Raw genomic sequence first — 22,306 nt, 5'->3', positions numbered from 1 at the left:
AAAAGAGAGCTGGATATATATTTGAAAGCGATTAATTTAGAAGGTTACGGAGATAAGGCTGGGGATTGAGACTAGCTAGGTTACTCTTTTGGGAGCCGATGCAGACACGATAGCTTCCTTCTGTACAGTAAATAACAAACAGACAAATAACTATCTGAATGTAGCCACAGCACTTCTAAGGAACAGCTTTTTTTCCAACCCTGCATATTCACCTAGTGTTCCCAATAATCTAACCCTGGTTCATCTGCATCCTCATCTACATGTGTAGAGATAGGGTCAGCTTTCACAAGTACAACTGAAGTCAACTTATTGTTCATCACCTTTTTGGAGCCCCATACACCAATATCCACACTTTCAAGCCCAATGCTATCAACCAATTATTTGGCTCAGTGTTGGATGAGTAATTCTCCAACTGAACACAAAACTATCATATTCAGTCTCCATCACAATCTCCACTCCTTTGCTACAGATTCCATTCCCCTCTGCAGCTACTCTTCCAAACTGAACTAAGCATTTGGAAACTAGGATTCTAGTTTGATTTTAAGTTGAACTTTTAAAGCTTATATCATATCTATCACAAAGACAGAATACTGCACACCTTAGCAAAATTTCTAGTCTCATCCCCCACCCCCACCTCACACCGAGCGCCCATACCTCCAATATCCCTATTGTTAAAATTCTCACACATTCCTGCATTATCCCCAGTTTCGATCAGCCTCAGCACTGCTTGCTGGTTTCCCACCCGCAACCCTCCACAAACGCCTGTCCGAACCCCCAGCACACATATTTTCTGCCGCAAGTGCCGTTGTCCATCATCCATATCCTCACTAAATTACAAAAGAACTCTTCTAAAACCAAACATTTTAAATTTTTGACCAGGTATTTAAAATATGGCTTTGCCCTACCTTATCCTTTGCTCCAATTCTGCTTTTCGTTGACTCTACTTTCTTATGCTTAAACACATACTGCATCCTGCAAATCATATATACTGCAGCCACAATGCAACATTGGAGGAGGTGGATTTTGAGACCATTGCTGCATTGAAACTTACTGCTCTGTCTTGGATGGGGTCAGATTTTTAACTTGAATCTTTCATAATTCTCCTGACTTCAGCCTTGCAAATGATGCAGGGGTTTTGAAGGGTCAGGAGGTGATCTATTCATCACAGAGTACTAAGCCTCTGACCTGCTCTTGCTACCAAGGGGTTATATAGCTAGTCCAGTTAAGCTTCTATTGAATACAGACTCCCCACCCTTATGTTACAGACGTCTGGTCAGCTCTTAACAGTGACTAAAAGACTGGACCAAAGCTATACAAGTTTTAAGACTGTTCGGAAAGATTGTTTCATTCCAAGAGTGAAAATATAAGCAATAGGGGTTGGTTATTTTATAAACAAACTTTATTAAAACAAAAGAAAAAGAATATTTAAACTTCAACCCTAACAATAGCCAATTACATGAAGTTTCTTAACCTTTACATACTAGTTACCGTTAAACAGCACTGTCCCAGAACATGCAGTTCTCATCCCACATACACAGGAAGACAAAAGGTAATACTTGCATTTACGATGCAATTTTTCTTCCATTAGGGACATTCGTTCAGAGCCCTTTTCCAAAACATGTCTTGGTGGCAATTTTCATGACCTCTCTCAGTTGATTTCAAAAACCTTCCCCCTGTACATGTACAAAACAGCATTTTTTCTCTCTTGTCTCTAAGCTCCACCCAGCCCTTCCAACAAAGGTTCTCTGGGATTTCCAGACTTGAACCCATCATTGTTATCTTGGGCTGTTTGATGGCCGACACCATCAAATAATACAAAAGAACAGAGCTATCCTATTGATAATCAACTAACCTCCCACTGATGGGCAAAGAGGCCATCAGACCCTGTAATGGGCGAATAGCCGTTTAGACAGGAATGTCCTGAAGAACAATGGATCAGGGGCACCCTGTGTATTCCGAATAACGAGTTTAAGACTTACTGGGACACTATAGTTCAGCCAGGTGTGAGTGCTTAGTATTTTGATGCTGGTCAGAAATAGAGAAAACACTGTTGTTGGACTGCTTTTCTTGTCACCATATTTGTACGATCTTGTGAAAGCACCACCAGTGATGCCTTCTGTAGGTTGTCCACGACTCTAAAGCATATCAGAGCACAGGAATTACTGCTGTCTAGTAAACCATAAACCTAGTCTCAGGTTTGAGATCCTAGTCCTGAAGTACTCTTTTTCTCAGTTGTCAAAGGCTAAGCTGGCATATTGGAGTGAATAAGCAGCTTGTTGTCCATGTCTGCCTTCGTGGAGAGGAGACTCCCAATATGTGGAAAATTAGTACATTTTCTAGGATCTTGTTGCTGATCTCAATCAAAGCAGAAGAGCAGAAGAGAGGCGAGGCGGGGGGCACACTCCTGAGCGAGCAGAGGAGGATATCAAGAGGGGGGGGGGGGGGAGAAAGAGAGAGGAGAGGCTAATGCACCAAGCCAGATGCTGACAAAATGTAAATAAATGTAAAAGAATCTCAAGTTCTGTACAATACATGGTAAGGTAGCACAGTGGTTAGCACTGTTGCTTCACAGTTCCTGGGACCCAGGTTGGATTCCCGGCTTGGGTCCAGGCGAAGTCTGCATGTTCTCCCCATGTCGGCATAGGTTTCCTCCGGGTGCTCCGGTTTCCTCCCAACAGTCCAAGATGTGCAGGTTAGGTGGATTGGCCATGATAATTTGCCTTAAGTGTCCAAAAAAAAAAGGTTTGGTGGGGTTACGGGGATAGGGTGGAGGTGTGGGCTTAAGTGAGGTGCTCTTTCCAAGCGCCGGTGCAGACATGATGGGCTGAACGGCCTCCTTCTGCACTGTAAATTCTATTAAGTCTATGAATATCAAACACAAAATGCAACTGTACATAATTAAATTGAAAATGCCAATAAAAATATGTTTAAAAAAATAATTTGTCAGGATACCTTCTCATAGAATCCCAGAATTTTTCCCAGAATTGTTGTAATAATAATAATAATAATAATATCAAAATGAGCATTATAAGTTAGTGCCATTCCCCTGCCTTTCCCTATACCCCTGCACATTTTAATAATAAACTTTAGTGTCACAAGTAGGCTTACATTAACACTGCAATGAAGTTCTGTGAAAAGCCCCAGTCACCACATTCCGGCACCTGTTCAGGTACACAGAGGGAGAATTCAGGATGTTCAAATTCCCAATCTGTACGTCTTTCCGGACATATGGAAGGAAACTGGAGCACCCAGAGAAAACCCACGGAGGCACGGGGCGAACGTGCAGACACCACACAGTTACCCAAGCCGGGAATTGAACCTGGGACCCTGGTGCTGTGGAGCAACAGTGCTAATCACTGTGCAACATTGTTTCCATTCCAATAATAACCTAATGGCCTCTTGAATGCCTCAATTGAACCTGCCTCCACCACACTTCCAGGCAATGCATCCCAGACCCGAAACACTTGTGTGTGAAAAAGTTTCTCCGCACATTACATTTGCTTCTTTTGAAAATATAATTTTTGATCCTTTTAGGAGCAGGAACAGCTTCTCCCTATCTACTCTGTCCAGCCCCCACATGGTTTTGAACATCTCTAGCAAATCTCCTCTTAGCCTTCTTCTCTCCAAGGAGAACAGCCCCAACCTCCCCAATCTATCCTCATAACTGAAGTTTCTCATCCGTGAAACCATTCTTGTAAATACTTCTGCACTCTCTGCAATACCTTCATATCCTTCCTGTCGTGTGGCACCCAGAACTTACACTCTAGCTGAGGTCTATCTAGTATTGTATAGATTCAGCATAACCTCCTTGCTCTTGTACGCTATATCCCTATTAATATTGTCCAGGATACATATGCTTTATTAACTGCTCTCCACCTGCCCTGCTACCTTCAATGAACTATGCACAATTGATAGTCCCACTGCTCCTGCATGCCCTTCAGAATTTTACCCCTTATTTATGTTATCTCCATGAACCTAGGGACCTTAAAAGAGCACTCTGGATTTAGAAACAATGAACCTCACCATATGAATAATTTGAAAGAGAAAATGCTGGAAAATCTCAGCAGGTCTGGCAGCATCTGTAGGGAGAGAAAAGAGCTAGCGTTTCGAGTCCAATGACTCTTTGTCAAAGCTAAGTCAGAGAATGTGGGGAATATTTATACTGCAGAGTAAGAAAAGATAAGTCATAGCCACAAAAACCCAGAGAAATGGGGTGCTAATGGCCACAGAAACCAAGGGAAAAGAGTGCTAATAGCAGTCCCCAGAGAGAACAAAAGGTGTGAGAGACCAAACAACAGAGAAACTAACATCAGAGGCTAAACTTTGACAAGCAAAGGGGAGAAGGGGTAAGGAAAGGTGGATAAGATTGGGGTTTAAATATATATTAAGAAAGAAAGAAATGGTAAGAGACAGTTGAAATGAAATGGGATGAAAACAAAATGGGTCTAGGTGGTGTAGAGCTAATCATCTGAAGCTGTTGAATTTGATGTTGAGACCGACTGTAGGGCGATGTTGTTCCTCTAGTTTGCGTTGAGCTTCACTGGAACATTGCAGTAGGCCAAGAACAGACATGTGGGCATGGGAGCAGAGTCTTTTGTTAAAATGGCAAGCAACAGGAACGTCCAGGTCCTGAACGTGCACAGATCGAGAGGGCAATGTTTCCCCCTAGTGGCTGCACAGCAACTCAAAAATTCCAACATCTGTGGCGAACAAGCCCTTTTAAACTAGGTGTGCACAACCAAGAAAAAAATATTGATGGGGCTGTGATCTTTTAGTAAATTACCTGCCCATACCATAAACAATGAAAAGGTGTGCTGCTGTTGGGCATAATTTGAAGGCACATAATAAAGCTCCACATGAGGCTTTCTAAAAGTAAGTCAACACACATGGAAGCAATGGTGGATAAAACCTATATGGCAATAAAACAAAGTTGAAAAAATAATAATACAAAAAAAATCTTTCCAACGAGAGACATGAGGAGTGGTGTTCTGTCGGTCTCTATTGTCTGCCTCATTCTTAAGCATAAACAGAATGGCCACGATGGTTCAGTCAATTTGTCCAGTTCTCCAAATAATAAATGAAATCATTTGTTTTCTGAAGGGCAAATAATCATCTGGAATTCGACTTTTGTAGAAAAAAAAATCAAAATAAATGTGCATCTATGCTCAGCAAACTCTTGTCTCACTTGTCAGTTAGTTAATCAAATGTTTAAACCAATTGTCACGATACAAAATATTTTACAGAGTGGCTAACAGCTATTAGGAGGCTTTTATATTTAAGACCAACTTACTGGATCTTTTGGAAATGGCTCAACTTCCTTCTTTTGTTTCTTACCCATCCTATGGAAAAGACAACAGATATGCTTTAAATAATTATTATAGGAAGACATATATAAATAGATACACTGCATCGTAATGTTTTTATCTGACATGTTAAGTATTTTATTGTAAACTTTAAGTATTAAGAGTACTTCATGCAATTCCCATAAAGTAAGTAGAAAATCTTAATTGGAGGGCTAATGACATGGAGTTCTGCAGGGATTCTGATATTCATAAATTATTTAGAGTGTACACCTTCACAATATACTGCTGATCCCAAGTTTTGATAAAATTGTAATGTGGAAAATTGCATTCACTTTTTTTCAATGCATGCGATAATCCTGTGACAAATGAATTGTTGCTGCGAGCAGGCAATGATCAGCATTGCAAATGGAAATAGGAAGGAATCAGGAGTCTGGATTAACTCTGACATTGTAATCCTGCTTCTGCCCTGGCGGCAGGTGGGAACTTCATGTCTTGGAGAATGGGAAGATATCAAGATGCAGTGCAGGCTGGAGGAGAAGGCAAAAGTGGGGACGGGCCCATGCCAACGTGTTCAGGTTAAGAAGCCTGCCTCCATTTCCAGATATATCGGCCCAGTGCTTCAAGGCCATCAGTGGCTCTTCCACATAAAGTTAAACCAACAGACGAGTGAAAAGCCCCCCTTGCTCTCACCCCCCAACGCCCCCCCCCCCCCCCATTACCCCACCCTCCTCCCTCACCTACTCATCCAGAACCTACTTTATAAACAGAACTCAAGCCCCACAATAACATTTGGAAGATATTGAAAAATTCATAAACCTATTAACAAATTAGTTGAAAGGCACAATTAAAAGAAAAAAAAATGATTTTTGACAGAACAATTATAGCTGGTGTTATCATCTCATCCGATGATCACACCGAACATATAAAATCCTAGAATGAAACCTGGCTTGATAGATCCTAATTTTTTTTAAAGAAACCCTGGAGGTAAATTACTGAACCAATTTATAGGAAGTCTGCTCATGAACTATTAACAGTTAATAAAACATTTATTAAACAAAGAAAATGAAGTATATTATACCAGACAAATAGATTGGAAAGATTTCAATACAAACACAAAAGGAATTATCCAAATATTCACGATTCCTTCACCCCAGCTATCTCTTTACAGACACAACAAATTCAGAAAGATAAACAATTTACCACATCTATCTTATACTGTAATAGTCAAAGCAAGTGCGTGGTACATGTGAATTAAAAAGCCAACTGCAGTCAGACACTCCATTGTTGCTCATTATGCTCTCCTTAATTTGCTCAGTTTTAATTATGCTAGCTCAAGAGTCGCCAGGTATCTTTTCGATACTGCCACAAGGTTCAAAACCGAATACTGATCAAAGACTCAATACACCAGTTAGTTAGTTTGAAATCAATGCACATTTATTTACACACACAGTCAATTATACTTGTGCACATACTCTACTCACTAAACTATCACTACTACTAAAAGCCTATACTTAGCTTTGGGTGCCCACTCAGTCAGAGGAACAATGGCCGTTGTCCGGTTCTGAGGCTGCTGGCATCGAACTTGAAGAGACTAGTAGCGAGGAGCACCTATCTCGTAGCATGTGTTGACTTTAGACTTACTTGTCTGGTGCTGGGCGGGTCTCTCGTCGCTGAGAGCCAAGGCCAAGATGAAGGAGAAGAAGAAGAAGAAGAAGAAAGCGATCTGTCTTAGGGGCTCCTCTTTATACCCCAAAGGGGCTTCGCGCTCTTTTGGGCGGGCCTTGAACTTGGCCCCAATTAATTGGACCATATCCTAATCATTGGTATTGATTTTCTCCAATAAAGGGGTGGCTGCCTTGATTACTGGGCGGGCCCTAGGTGACCGTTGGCCTGCTTTGTTTTAAGTCTCCTCTGGCGCCGGGGAGTCTCCTCTGGTATCATTTGCTTAAAATGTTTCTCTTTTGTCCCTGGAGATAGCTCATTAGCATGCGAATGGCTGGTAGTATCGGTCTTGTCTGGGAGCTGCAACCTCCAAGCCATAGACAAACCTTGTACTTGCTTGCTTTCTTAGCATTGTCCAATTTTCCTTTCATTCTCTGCAAGTGTCCATTTTGAAAAACGGGACATGGCCACCCCAGGTGGCTACACCATACTGCAAGGTAAATAACAAATGCGACCAAATCTATGGATCTCTCAATTACCCACCCAGATGCTTGTTGCATGGTGAGTCAACTGGTCTCACTGAAACGCTGTCTCTCTCAAGAAGGGTTTCCAATCTCCACAATCAAATCTTGCCTCGGAATTCTCTCCGATACGTCACTCTCACTTGGACAGTCTCAAGCAGAATTCACCTCCAGAGTTTCAATCTTGCCTTCTGAGATTCCTTTCTCCTGGATCTGCATGTAGGTATTCTATGTACACTCAACTCAAGCTTCACCTTCCAAGCACATTTTCATATCTTTGGCCATGCCAAGCAAAACACCACAGCTCCAAAAAAAAAGAGAGTACCATTTGCCCTTATGGGCCGCAGCACAGTCACTAACCTCTCAGCTACCCTCAGATCCTGAGGAGTTCTCTTGTGCCCACTTTGCTTCAGATCGGCTCCCCACACATCCTTCTCTTTAATTCGGAGCCTATTGCTCTGCACCTTTCTTATAATTTTACTTAACTGGATTTGTTTCTGATCTCTGCCCTTGCCCCTGAACTGGAACTGTCTTCTGGGACCTGTTTCTGCCCCACTCCCTGGTTTGGATACTTCTTTTCTTTCTTTGGGACCTCTCTTTCCCTCCCTCCAATAGAACAGTACAGCACAGAACAGGCCCTTCGGCCCTCGATGTTGTGCCGAGCAATGATCACCCTACTCAAATCCACATATCTACCCTATACCCGCAACCCAACAACTCCCCCCCCCCCCCCCCCTTAACCTTACTATTAGGACACTACGGGCAATTTAGCATGGCCAATCCACCTAACCCGCACATCGTTGGACTGTGGGAGGAAACGGAGCACCCGGAGGAAACCCACGCACAAATGGGGAGGACGTGCAGACTCCACACAGACAGTGACCCAGCCGGGAATCGAACCTGGGACCCTGGAGCTGTGAAGCATTGATGCTAACCACCATGCTACCATGCTGCCCCAAAATGGCCCCTATGTCCTGCCCCTTGGGATACCTTCCATGAAATGGTGCTCCTCTTCAGGTCACTGGACCTCCAGTTTCATGTGGTTTCACTTTTTTTCTTCTGCACATGTGCAGGACCAGTTCTCAGTCTAATTCATAGTTTGAATATCAGAATCCCTACACTGCAGAAGGAGGCCATTCAGCCCATTGAGTCTGCATCGACCCTCTGAAAAGCACCCTACCTAGGCCCAATTCCCCGACCTATCCCGGTAACCCCACCTAACCTAGCACTGAGGGCAATTTAATATGGACAATCTACATGTCTTTGTACTGTCTTTGGGAGGAAACCCATGCAGGCAGGAGAACGTACAAACTCAATATAGACAATCATCCGAGGCATGAATCGAATCTGGGTCCCTGGGGCTGAGAGAGAGCAGTGATGATCACTGTGCCACCCATAGAAAAATGAACTACATATGTGCGTCACTCTGGTTCCCAGCACAAGGACTGCAAAATCAACAAACTGTATTTGACAAGCCATTCCCCAGCCAGCAAATGCACAAAAATATAAAAAGCACGAACTGCGTAGATGTGGCCATTTCCAGGATGGCACATGCACAGAAGGCCCAAGCCTATTGGAACTGTAGTTCCCAAACCATGACTCCAATTTAAACATACACATAAAGCGAGTTTTTTTATTTTCCTTTTATCACACCTGTTAAAAGTATCATAAAACTGTCAAAGCCGTCAACTCACATTCAGAGGAAATCTGTAAAAACAAACTCTATTTCAGAATCCATTAGTGTTTTTGAAGGCAGCTGAATGCATATACATCTGTTGAACCTACATACAGCCAAACAAATAGCGAAGCTGATCGGCAAAGAATTGAGTGCAAACAATTAGCCCTGGGCCTCAAAATGGGCTAGCCTTTCAATAATGTACATATAGTACCCTATCTAGTGGATATCTATTCCAATACATTGGAGGACGTATATAATGCTGTCCATTCACTTGACAGCTTGTCAGAAGTAACAACCTAGACACCACATTATTTAATAGTCACTTGACTTTCCAATCACAGCACTGTCATCACTCACTTTCGTATGCACAAGAGACAACTCAGGCTACAGAATTTCATGAACTGTAAAGTAAGCAAGATGAGAGGAGATGATGGCACAGAAGTAATATCACTGGACAGTACTCCAGAGGCCTAGCCTAATGCTGTGGAATATGGTTTCAATTCTCACCAAAGCAGCTGGTGGAATTTAAATTCACTTAAAACATCCAGATAGAAAGTTCATTTCAGTAATGGTGACCATGACAACTATCATCCGAATGATGTTTAAAAAAAAATCCAGCTGGTTCATTAATGTCCTGGAGGGAAGGAAATCTGCCAACCGTACGTTGTCTGGCCAAGATATGACTCCGGATCCACAGCAATGTGGTTGAGACTTAACTGCCCTCAGTTCAAGTCATTCAGTGATTGGCAACAAATGCTGGCCTTGCCAGTGATGCCCACATCCCATGAATGATTTTTTAAAAAAAGTTTTACTCATCTTTTATATTCTTCTCACCCAAGGGGGCACAGTGACACAGTGGTTAACACTGCTGCCTCAAAGCTCCAGGGACCTGGGTTCAATTCCGGCCTCGGGTGACTGTCTGGGTGGAGTTTACACTCTCTCTCTGTGCCTGCGTGGGTTTCCTCCGGGTGCTCCGATTTACCCCCGCAGTCCAAAGATGTGCAGGTTAGGTGGATTGGCCATGCTAAATTGCCCCTTAGTGTCCAAAAGGTTACAGTAAGAAGTCTTACAACACCAGGTTAAAGTCCAACAGGTTTATTTGGAATGACTTGCTTTCAGAGCATAATCTGATGAAGGAGCTACGCTACTAATATTTTTTTTTTCTTTATTCGTTCATGGGATGTAGGCATTGCTGGAGGCCAGCATTTATTGCCCATCCCTGAAGGCATTTTAAGAGTCAACCACATTGCTAGGGATCTGCAGTCACATGTAGGCCAGACCAAGTAAGGACGACAGATTCCTTTCCCTAAAGGACTATGTGAACCAAATAGGTTTTTATGACAATCAACAATGGTGTCATGGTCACCTTTAAACTTTTAATTTCAGATTCTTTACTGAATTCAAATTTCACTATCTGCCATGCAGGATCAGATCCCGGGTCCCCAGGTCTCTGGATCACTAGTCTGGGTCTCTGGATCATTAGTCCAGGGACAATACCACTGTCACTGCCTCCACCTACATCAGGCATCAATTGTGGCATAGCACTATTAACCTTGCCTCGGAGCCAAAGTCCCATTTTAAAGGCTTAATGCAAAATCTATCTCAGCACTCACCTCCACACAATACTGTTGGAGATGCCATAAATTGATGACTCTTTAAACTAGGCTACATTCACCACCCGGGTGGTACAGAAGCTCCCATCCACTAGCTTTTGATTGAGTAATTACGGATAAATTTTTGGGATCTCGAGTGCATTGCACGGATGGAGAAACATATTCAATAAAAATTTTCAACAGGGATTTGGATAAATATATGAAGGAGGAAAATTTGCAAACTATGAGGAATGTAATTAAATTTAATTAATTGGAAAACTCCTTCAAAGGGCTCGCACAGGCATATTTGATAGCATGGCCTCGTTATGTGCTGCATCACTATTTCTAAAAAGAGTAAGGAGGTGCTCAGTGTCCCAGCCAATCTCTAATCCTCAATCAGAGAACATAGAACATTACAGCGCAGTACAGGCCCTTCGGCCCTCGATGTTGCGCCGACCTGTGAAACCCCTCTAAAGTCCCTCTACACTATTCCTTTATCGTCCATATGCCTATCCAATGACCATTTGAATGCATTTAGTGTTGGCGCGTCCACTGCTACTTACTGCGTCCACTGCAGCAGGGTAGCATGGTGGTTAGCATAAATGCTTCACAGCTCCAGGGTCCCAGGTTCAATTCCTGGCTGGGTCACTGTCTGTGTGGAGTCTGCACGTCCTCCCCCTGTGTGCGTGGGTTTCCTCCGGGTGCTCCGGTTTCCTCCCACAGTCCAAAGATGTGCGGGTTAGGTGGATTGGCCATGCTAAATTGCCCGTAGTGTCCTAATAAAAGTAAGGTTAAGGGGGGGTTGTTGGGTTACGGGTATAGGGTGGATACGTGGGTTTGAGTAGGGTGATCATGGCTCGGCACAACATTGAGGGCCGAAGGGCCTGTTCTGTGCTGTACTGTTCTATGTACTACGCCCTTACTACTCTGAGTAAAGAACCTACTTCTGACATCTGTCCTATATCTATCTCCCTTCAATTTAAAGCTATGTCCTCGCGTGCTGGACATCACCATCCGAGGAAAAAGGCTCTCAATGTCCACCCTATCTAATCCTCTGGTCATCTTGTATGCCTCAATTAAGTCACCTCTTAACCTTCTTCTCTCTAACGAAAACAGCCTCAAGTCCTTCAGCCTTTCCTCATAAGATCTTCCCTCCATACAACATCCTTGTAAATCTCCTCTGTACCCTTTCCAATGCTTCCACATCCTTCCTATAATGCGGCGACCAGAACTGCACACAATACTCCAAATGCGGCCGCACCAGAGTTTTGTACAACTGCAATATGAAATCAAATCAATGTCACGAAATCAGATTATTGGTCGTCACATTGTTGTGTGTGGGAGCTTGTTAAGTACAAATTTGCTCACTCATTTTGGCTAAGATAAAGCGTCACATTAAGCCCAAGATGAGGTGCAATGCCTTTTCTTGTCAGCTTGGATCTAGTATATACTCTTGTGGACACCATGAATTGGATTCAATTTGATTTTGAACTGATTTTCAGAGCAAGCAATGAGATAGATTAGGGGCTTGAAAGGTCCACTCTGCGGATTGGCTTTGTAACTTTAAAGGATGGGATCTAAATGAAAAACCAATGAATATAGCATGGTGGCACAGTGGTTAGCACCGTTGCCTCACGGTACCGAGGACAGGGGTTCACTCCCGGCTCCGGATCACTGTCAGTGTAGAGTTTGCACATTCTCCCCATGTCTATGTGGGTCTCGCCCCCAAAACCCAAAAAGATGTGCAGGTTGGGCAAATTAGCCACGCTAAATTACCCCATAATTGGAAAACAAAGAATTGGTTACTCTAAATTTATTTTAAAAAACAATGAATATACTCAAACATAGTTTTGGAGCGTCCCTATGTCAAGAAAGGCGCTACATTATCACAAGCTTTTATATCTATAGATTACAATCTTGCAGATTACAAACATAAAACAAATGTTATATTGTTACAATTCCTGTAGACGCAATCTCTGTAGAGACCAATAACTTTTAAAAAGAGATCAATTTCCCACTGCCGGATCGAAAGAAATGCATGACAAGATATCACGTTTTAAAACTTTTACTGTGACAAACAAAAATCTAGACTAGAAATACACCAAAATACATAAATAAGGTTTTTTCCCCATTAACTAACATAACCAAATTATTTAACACCACACTCCCTGCAAATATGCAGTTGTGAAGATTCAGTTTCAAGCTCCACCTCACTTTTCTGCAGACTCCCCTCTCCCTGCCACACCAGTTTTCTGACTTTCAAAAGCCGTTTCTGCAATTTTCTAAGTACCCCCAAACAGCTGTAAAGCCCTCACCGGTGACACTTCTTTTCCTGAAATATCCACGTAATTTATCTTTGAAGAGAGAACCAGTTCCCTCAAACATCCTGCTTGGTGGTTTGCATAAAAAGCTTCCCTCCACCTTAAACAGCAGCAGCTGTTTCTGTCTCCCTCTCTACGTCTCTCACAGTCTTGTATGTCTTTTACCAGAAAAATTGTGTCAAATAATGAAAACTTGTCACTTGATTTTTTCTAATAGATTCTGGTTACAGATCACATGGGCCTCTTTCTCAGCAGAATTGGCATGATCACATCAACTCCATTCAGAACATTCTGTTATACCTCCAGTTTAAAACAAAACTTTTGTTTAAAGTCTTGTTACAACACCAAAAATCAGAAAAAGCATTAATGGCAACACTGTCAAAATACAACATTGTAAACATTTAACAACTAATCTACTACATACGATACTACTAATATTCTTTCCCCTATTGTTACATTTCACCACTAAACATTTTGTCTAAACAACATTATAGGGCTTACTGTAACTGCTATCCAAAAGTAACAATTGGGATTTAGGTCCAGCTAGCACGAGGTCTTATATTCTCACATCGCTAGCAAATGAGCGTTTTTTTTAAAATCACTGGTCATTTTCTTTCAATCGTTGCAAAAGATCGGCTTTTTCATTTTGTGTAGGCTATACAGTATATCCGTGCCCTCAGTTTAAAAGATTTGGTTGTGATTTTGCACCTTTCGTGCTACCTTTTTTAAAAATCTAGATCGGATTGCATACAGTCTGGATCCTGAGGCAGTATTTACAACGCTCAAAGGTTTTACAATTTGTTTGGCCTGATCAAGAATAGCATTACTGATTGCTGGCAACCTCCTGGATACTGGCAGCTGTGTAGTCCAAGAAGAAATCCTCTGTCATAGTGCTTCTTATCCTCTGGATTCAAGAATTTCCTTTCTTCTTCTTTGAAGTTGATGTGACCATCAATTCACTAGACACTGTACACTGTGGTTTTAATAGTCTTACAACTGAGCCTGCCTGCGACCAGCGGAACTGAGAGCAGGCTTACGGCTGCAGTGCTTTATACTTCCGGTAGTGGGAGGGGGCCATGGGCAGAGCCAAGGGTGGAGCCCTGTACAAGCTCCTCATCTCCCCTAGGGGCAGAGAAATGCAACGGCTCACATACAGAGCCCACAAGGACATAATATAATGCAATGCAATACAGTGTGAATTACAATACAGTATAATTCACCACATTCACCCCTGTAAAAAAATCAAGTCCGGCGGGGGTGACGGGTCTACAAGTTCAGCCGGTCCGGTGGCCGAGTCGTCCTTTGGGATCGGCGGAGCACCGGGGTTGCAGCCTCTTCGAGTGGTTGGGTGGTGACGATCAGTGTGGGAATGGGGGCGGACACCGGGGGTGTTTCAGTCAGAGCTTCATACCTAACCCGGGCGATGGGGGGGGGGGACAGGAAACCTACAGGCGCGGGGGCGCCGAGCGTGGGCAGGGAACCTATAGGCGCAGGACGTGGGGGGGTTGGGTGGGGTGTAGTGTGAGGACTCCTTGGCGGTGGAGGAGTTGGATCCTGCAGGCGCCAGGTCCCGGAGGGAAACTGTGTCCTGACAGCTGTCGGGGTATTCAATGAAGGCGTATTGGGGGTTTGAATGAAGCAGTAGCACTCTCACCACTAGCGGGTCTGTTTTGTGTGTCCGGACGTGCTTCTGGAAGAGTACCGGGTCCGGTGTTCTCAATCAAGATGGGAGCGAAGCCCCCATGGTAGTGCTGCCGTGGGTGTTGGGGCTGGCCACGAAAATGGCACGATGGCGCTCGATAGTGGGTGGGTGTCCGCGCGTCGCAGGCCTGGGGCAGTCTCTGGTCAGGGGCCCATGATGGGGTCGCTTGGTCCACGGGGAATGAGTTCAAACTGCGGAACGCGACCCCCATAGTCATGGCTAACTCTAGTGTCCTCCAAGTTCTGGGCCCCTTTTTCAAGCAATCACTGGCGCACATAGTTGGACCTGAGCCCTGCAACATATACATCACGTACGGCAGCAGGGTAGCATGGTGGTTAGCATAAATGCTTCACAGCTCCAGGGTCCCAGGTTCGATTCCCGGCTGGGTCACTGTCTGTGTGGAGTCTGCACGTCCTCCCCCTGTGTGCGTGGGTTTCCTCCGGGTGCTCCGGTTTCCTCCCACAGTCCAAAGATGTGCGGGTTAGGTGGATTGGCCATGCTAAATTGCCCGTAGTGTCCTAATAAATGTAAGGTTAAGGGGGGGGGGTTGTTGGGTTACGGGTATAGGGTGGATATGTGGGTTTGAGTAGGGTGATCATGGCTCGGCACAACATTGAGGGCCGAAGGGCCTGTTCTGTGCTGTACTGTTCTATGTTCTATGTTCTATTCCATATGCTGGGAGGCTGTTACAGCCTGAAAATTGCAGCCCCGAGCAAGGGCTTTTAAATCGCACAGAAAGTCTTCTAGTGACTCTGCGGGGCGCTGGGTTGTGAAAATGTGCTGCACGTAGACCTCGATAATCGGCCGCATGTACAGTCGGTCGAGCATAGCTAGAACCTCAGTATATGAGGTGGTACAATTGCGTTGCGTAGAGATACGATTGCTCACCCGTGCGTGCAGTAGGCTGAGTTTCTGCTCCTCTAGTCTCGGATGTGCTTGATTCAGCCAGATAGGCTGTGAAACATCGAAGCCAGTGTCGGAAGATTTCCTTCGCCTCTGCAGCCTGCGGGTCAAGTTCTAGTCGGTCAGGTTTGAGGGCTGATTCCATAGTAGTTTTCTAAGACTATTAAATTGATGTGACCATCAATTCACTAGAGACACGACTGGAAGTAAACTGTGGTTTTAATTGTCTTACAACTGAGCCTGCCTGTGACCAGAGGAACTGAGAGCAGGCTTACGGCTGCAGCACTTCATACTTCCGGTAGTGGGAGGGGGCCATGGGCGGAGCCATAGGCAGAGCCAAGGGTGGAGCTCTGTACAAGCTCCTCATCTCCCCATATGGGCAGAGCCGCGCAACAGCTCACATACAGAGCCCACAAGGACATAATATAATGCAATGCAATACAGTGTGAATTGCAATACAGTATAATTCACCACAGAAGTCAAACATTAATTCGTTATCAGGATTTTCACTTTTCAAAATAGACTCTGAATCACCATAAGTAATAATAACCTTTTCCTACCAGCTGGTTTGGACTCAACATTTAAATCTTGGGATGGGAAGGGTCTGGAGCAGCTTAGAGACGTGTTCATGGAGGGGAAGTTGGTTAGTTTTGAAGGACTTAGCTTAGAAATTCTAACTGCCCGGTTCCAGTCTTTTCAGGTATTTTCAAATTCACGATTTTTTGCACAAAGCTTTTCCCTCCTTTCCTTTTGTGACACCCTCTTCCCGGTTTAGCTCGGCCTGACAGGGGATCTATTTCAGAAATATATGGCCATATCCTTTCAACAGATTCTGCTTCATTAAATGATGTGAGGACAAAATGGGAGGGTGAATTGTGGTCCTTTCGTATTGGTGAGGTGACCATTACGTGACCACGGTGTGAGACCCTTCACAGGGTTTTCATGCGTTCGACTGAGTTGAATTCAAGACTTTGCATAGGACGCACTTTACCAGGGCTAGGATGAACGTTGTTGTCCCTGGCGATGAGCATAAGTGTGAGCGCTGCTCTTGAGGACCAGCTAACCATACACATATGTTCTGATCCTGTCCCAAGTTGATAAACTTCTGGGCTTCTTTCGTTGACACCATGCCGGAGATACTCCATGTAGGTTTGCATCCATGTCCGCTGGTGACCATATTTAGGTTGTCAGATTCATCAGTGATTCCGTCTGGGATGAAGGCGGATGTCTTGCCTTTGCCCCGCTGATAGCCCGGAGGCGAATTCTGCTTGGGTGGAGGTCTCCTACACTGCCTAGTGCCTCAGCTTAGCTGTGTGACCTCATGTCATTTCCGCATTGGAGAAGGTCAAGTGCAACATCAGGGGTCGGTGGAGAGGTTCTACCTAAGATGGGAACCGTTCATTTCCTTTTTTAAAAGGAGTTAGTCACTGTCAGCTTTTAGGGGGTTAGGTTAGTTTTTGTGATAAAGTCAATTAGGTCTGTGTTTTTGCTTTTGTTTCCCCTCTTGTTTTGTGTATTTCTGTTTGATTGTTTCAGGTTGGTTTGATAAATATAAAAACAATTTTAATAAACTTTTTAAAACTCAAGTTGTTCCATTTGCAACTGAATTCTTGCTAACTCAACCCAAGTGCTTTCGGGATCACCCTTTTCCTCTTCGGTGTTCAGGGGTTGAGCCAAACACGGCCCACTGCCTTATTAGCCCCATTTTTAAGTTAACACCTACTTTGTCCACCACAGGCTTTAAATTAACTTTTGCAAGACATTTACCGACAAGTTGTCCCTCTCCAGAAACATCTAAACACCATACAGAGCCATGCTAATTTTCAGCAAAACTAACTGTGAAATTATTTAAAATTTGGCAAATTCCAGCATACTCACAGTCTCCTTTCATAGTCTCTTGATTTGCCAATAAAAAAGATATAAATTGCCCAGTAACTAACAAATATTTCACATATTAAGGCTTTTGCATAATCGAAGAGTTTCTCTACCTAATTCAAATTTTCGCACTTTCCTTTGCTTTTGGAGTTCAAGGTTTTCCCTTTTTTCCCCCCAACTTTTTTCTCTCTGACCTTGGCTTTTGCATTTTCTTCTCACTGGAATTCTACTTCCAAGTGTTTGCCTTATCTTTCTTTCCAATTTAAATTGTTTCATTTGTAATTAAAATCTTACCCTTCCCCTCATCGAAGCTCGGGTGCTGAGCTAATACCTCAACAATTTCTAAATTTTTAGCTTGGACTTTCAAATTGACGCCTAATCTTTCTGCCACTGCTTTTGAATTAACCTCGAGAACAGTTCTAAGGCATTAACAGACAGCTTGTCTCTTACCAGAATTGCCTCAACACTGGTGAGGTGGGGTGAACAGCCAGCTGTCGTGGTGCACATAGGCACCAACGATATAGGGAAAAAATGGGATGAGGTCCTACAAGCGGAATTCAGGGAGTTAGGTGTGAAACTAAAAAGTAGGACCTCAAAAGGTAGTAATCTCAGGATTGCTACCAGTGCCACGAGCTAGTCAGAGTAGGAATGTCAGGATAGATAGGATGAATGCGTGGCTCGAGAGATGGTGCAAGAGGGAGGGATTCAAATTCCTAGGGCATTGGGACCGGTTCTGGGGGAGGTGGGACCAGTACAAACCGGACGGTCTGCACCTGGGCAGGACTGGAACCGATGTCCTAGGGGGGGGGTTTTCTAGAGCTGTTGGGGAGGGTTTAAACTAATGTGGCAGGGGGATGGGAACCGATGCAGGAAGTTGGATGGTAGTAAAACAGGGACAGAAGCAAAAGGAATTAAGGGGGAAAGTGCAAGGCAGAGAAGACATAGTCAAAAATCTAAAAGGGCGACAGTACAAGGTACAGAGACTAAGGGGAGCTCAGTGAATAGGCCCAGTAATAACAAAAGGAATAAAACTGGATATGTTAAGATTCAAAACAGAGGTAAAAAAACCAACATAAAAGTGTACTTTACCAGAATGCTCGCAGTATTCGGAATAAAGTAAATGAGTTGATGGCACAAATCATCGTAAATGACTATGATTTAGTTCCCATTACTGAAACATGGTTAAAGGATGGTCATGACTGGGAGTTAAATATCCGAGGGTATCAAACTATTTGGAAGGACAGAGTGGATAGTAAGGGAGGTGGTGTTGCTCTGTTATTTAAGGATGACATCCGGACAATAGTAAGGGATGACATCGGTACTATGGAGGATAAGGTTGAATCCATTTGGGTGGAAATCAGGAATAGTAAGGCAAAAAAGTCACCGATAGGAGTAGTCTATCGGCCACCAAATAGTAACGTTATGGTGGGGCAGGCAATAAACAAAGAAATAACTGATGCATGTAGAAATGGTACAGCAGTTATCATGGGGGATTTTAATCTACATGTCGATTGGTTTAACCAGGTCGGTCAAGGCAACCTTGAGGAGGAGTTTATAGAATGTATCCGCGATAGTTTCCTAGAACAGTATGTAATGGAACCTACGAGGGAACAAGCGGTCCATGATCTTGTCCTGTGTAATGAGACAGGATTGATTCATGATCTCATAGTTAGGGATCCTCTCGGAAAGAGCGATCACAATATGGTTAAATTTAAAATACATTTGGAGTGTGAGAAAGTAAAGTCAAATACTAGTGTTTTGTGTTTAAACAAAGGAGATTACAAAGGGATGAGAGAAGATCTAGCTAAGGTAGACTGGGAGCAAAGACTTTATGGTGGAACAGTTGAGGAACAGTGGAGAACCTTCCAAGCGATTTTTCACAGGGCTCAGCAAAGGTTTATACCAACAAAAAGGAAGGACGGTAGAAAGAGGGAAAATCGACCGTGGATATCTAAGAAAATAAGGGAGAGTATCAAATTGAAGGAAAAAGCATATAAAGTGGCAAAGATTGCTGGGAGACTAGAGGACTGGGAAATCTTTAGGGGGCAACAGAAAGCTACTAAAAAAGCTATAAAGAAGAGTACGATAGAGTATGAGAGTAAACTTGCTCAGAATATAAAAACAGACAGTAAAAGTTTTTACAAATATATAAAACAAAAAAGAGTGGCTAAGGTAAATATTGGTCCTTTAGAGGATGAGAACGGAGTTTTAATAATGGGAAATGAGGAAATGGCTGAGGAACTGAACAGGTTTTTTGGGTTGGTCTTCACAGTGGAAGACACAAATAACATGCCAGTGACTGATAGAAATGAGACTATGACAGGTGAGGACCTCGAGAGGATTGTTATCACTAAGGAGGTAGTGATGGGCAAGCTAACGGGGCTAAAGGTAGACAAGTCTCCTGGCCCTGATGGAATGCATCCCAGAGTGCTAAAAGAGATGGCTAGGGAAATTGCAGATGCACTCGTGATAATTTACCGAAATTCACTAGACTCTGGGGTAGTCCCGGTGGATTGGAATTTGGCAAACGTGACACCACTATTTAAAAAAGGAGGTAGGCAGAAAGCAGGAAATTATAGGCCAGTGAGCTTAACTTCGGTAGTAGGGAAGATGCTGGAATCTATCATCAAGGAAGAAATAGCAAGGCATCTGGTTAGAAATTGTCCCATTGGGCAGACGCAGCATGGGTTCATAAAGGGCAGGTCATGCCTAACTAACTTAGTGGAATTTTTTGAGGACATTACCAGTGCAGTAGATAACGGGGAGCCAATGGATGTGGTATATCTGGATTTCCAGAAAGCCTTTGACAAGGTGCCACACAAAAGGTTGCTGCATAAGATAACGATGCATGGCATTAGGGGTAAAGTAGTAGCATGGATAGAGGATTGGTTAATTAAAAGAAAGCAAAGAGTGGGGATTAATGGGTGTTTCTCTGGTTGGCAATCAGTAGCTAGTGGTGTCCCTCAGGGATCTGTGTTGGGCCCACAATTGTTCACAATTTACATAGATGATTTGGAGTTGGGGACCAAGGGCAATGTGTCCAAGTTTGAAGATGACACTAAGATGAGTGGCAAAGCGAACAGTGCAGAGGATACCGGAAGTTTGCAGAGGAATTTGGATAGGTTAAGTGAATGGGCTAGGGTCTGGCAGATGGAATACAATGTTGACAAATGTGAGGTTATCCATTTTGGTAGGAGTAACAGCAAACGGGATTATTATTTAAACGATAAAATATTAAAGCATGCCGCTGTGCAGAGAGACTTGGGTGTGCTAGTGCATGAGTCACAGAAGGTTGGTTTACAGGTGCAACAGGTGATTAAGAAGGCAAATGGAATGTTGTCCTTCATTGCTAGAGGGATGGAGTTTAAGACTAGGGAGGTTATGTTGCAATTGTATAAGGTGTTAGTGAGGCCACACCTGGAGTATTGTGTTCAGTTTTAGTCTCCTTACTTGAGAAAGGACATACTGGCACCCTAGGGTGTGCAGAGGAGATTCACTAGGTTAATCCCAGAGCTGAAGGGGTTGGATTATGAGGAGAGGTTGAGTTGACTGGGACTGTATTCATTGGAATTTAGAAGGATGAGGGGGAATCTTATAGAAACATTTAAAATTATGAAGGGACGAGATAGGATAGATGCGGGCAGGTTGTTTCCACTGGCGGGTGAAAGCAGAACTAGGGGACATAGCCTCAAAATAAGGGGAAGTAGATTTGGGACTGAGTTTAGGAGGAACCTCTTCACCCAAAGGGTTGTGAATCTATGGAATTCCTTGCCCAGTGAAGCAGTTGAGGCTCCTTCATTAAATGTTTTTAAGGTAAAGATAGATAGTTTTTTGAAGAATAAAGGGATTAAGGGTTATGGTGTTCAGGCTGGAAAGTGGAGCGGAGTCCACAAAAGATCAGCCATGATCTCATTGAATGGCGGAGCAGGCTCGAGGGGCCAGATAGCCTACTCCTGCTCCTAGTTCTTATGAAATATTGTTTGTTAAATTCTGGAAAATTCCGGATGACCTATTGTTGTATGTGGCGGACCCGGTGGGGGGAATGCCGGTGGTGATGGGGATTCTCTGGGAATTTGGGGATTTCTCAGGGTATAAATTTAACTTTGGGAAAAGCGAACTGTTTGTGGTACACCCAGGGGACCAGGAGGGGGGGATTGGGAGGCTCCCACTGAAAAGGGCGGAGAAGAGCTTCAGGTACTTGGGGGTTCAGGTGGCCAGGAGCTGGGGGGGCCTTGCATAAGCTAAACCTCAAGGCTGGTGGAGCAAATGGAGGAGTTTAAGAGGTGGGACATGCTGCCGCTGTCTTTGGCAGGTAGGGTGCAGACAGTCAAGATGACGGTGCTCCCGAGGTGTCTGTTCCTGTTCCAGTGCCTCCCCATCCTTATCCCGAAGGCCTTTTTCAGGCGGGTTAACAGGTGCATTACGGGGTTTGTGCGGGCACACGGGACTCTTGGAGCGGGGCAGGGATGGGGGGGGGGGGGGGGGCTGGCGTTGCCCAACCTCTGGGTATTATTCGGCTGCCAACGCAGAGATGGTGCGTAAGTGGGTAATGGACGGGGAGGGGGTGGCATGGAAGAGGCTGGAGATGGCATCCTGTGTGGGTACGAGCCTGGAAGCGCTGACAACGGCGCCGCTGCCGCTCCCTCCAACTAGGTATTCCACGAGCCCGGTGGTGGCAGCTACCCTCACGATTTGGGGGCAATGGAGGCGGCACAGGGGGGAGGTGGGGCCCTCGATTGGATCCCCGAT

At 44.1% G+C, this 22,306-nt stretch overlaps 1 protein-coding gene across 4 annotated transcripts in view; it reads right to left on the bottom strand.

The window, feature by feature from the left end:
- Positions 1–22,306, bottom strand: part of armc3 (armadillo repeat containing 3) — a 191,054-nt gene that overhangs the window by 154,152 nt on the left and 14,596 nt on the right. For 2 of the 4 annotated variants that reach the window (XM_038798110.1, XM_038798109.1), the window contains exon 2: positions 5,291–5,339. In XM_038798110.1, coding sequence (XP_038654038.1) covers positions 5,291–5,338 — 48 coding nt within the window. In that variant the 5' untranslated portion in view covers position 5,339. Of the gene's footprint in view, positions 1–5,290; positions 5,340–22,306 lie in introns of those variants that run through there. The other 2 variants (XM_038798111.1, XM_038798113.1) reach the window with 1 other exon arrangement.

This window comes from Scyliorhinus canicula, chromosome 5 (genome assembly GCF_902713615.1).
Source record: "Scyliorhinus canicula chromosome 5, sScyCan1.1, whole genome shotgun sequence".
Taxonomy (NCBI): Eukaryota; Metazoa; Chordata; class Chondrichthyes; order Carcharhiniformes; family Scyliorhinidae; genus Scyliorhinus; species Scyliorhinus canicula.
The sequence above is the reverse complement of the archived record's forward strand: the minus strand, read 5'-3'. Positions and strand labels throughout refer to the sequence as shown.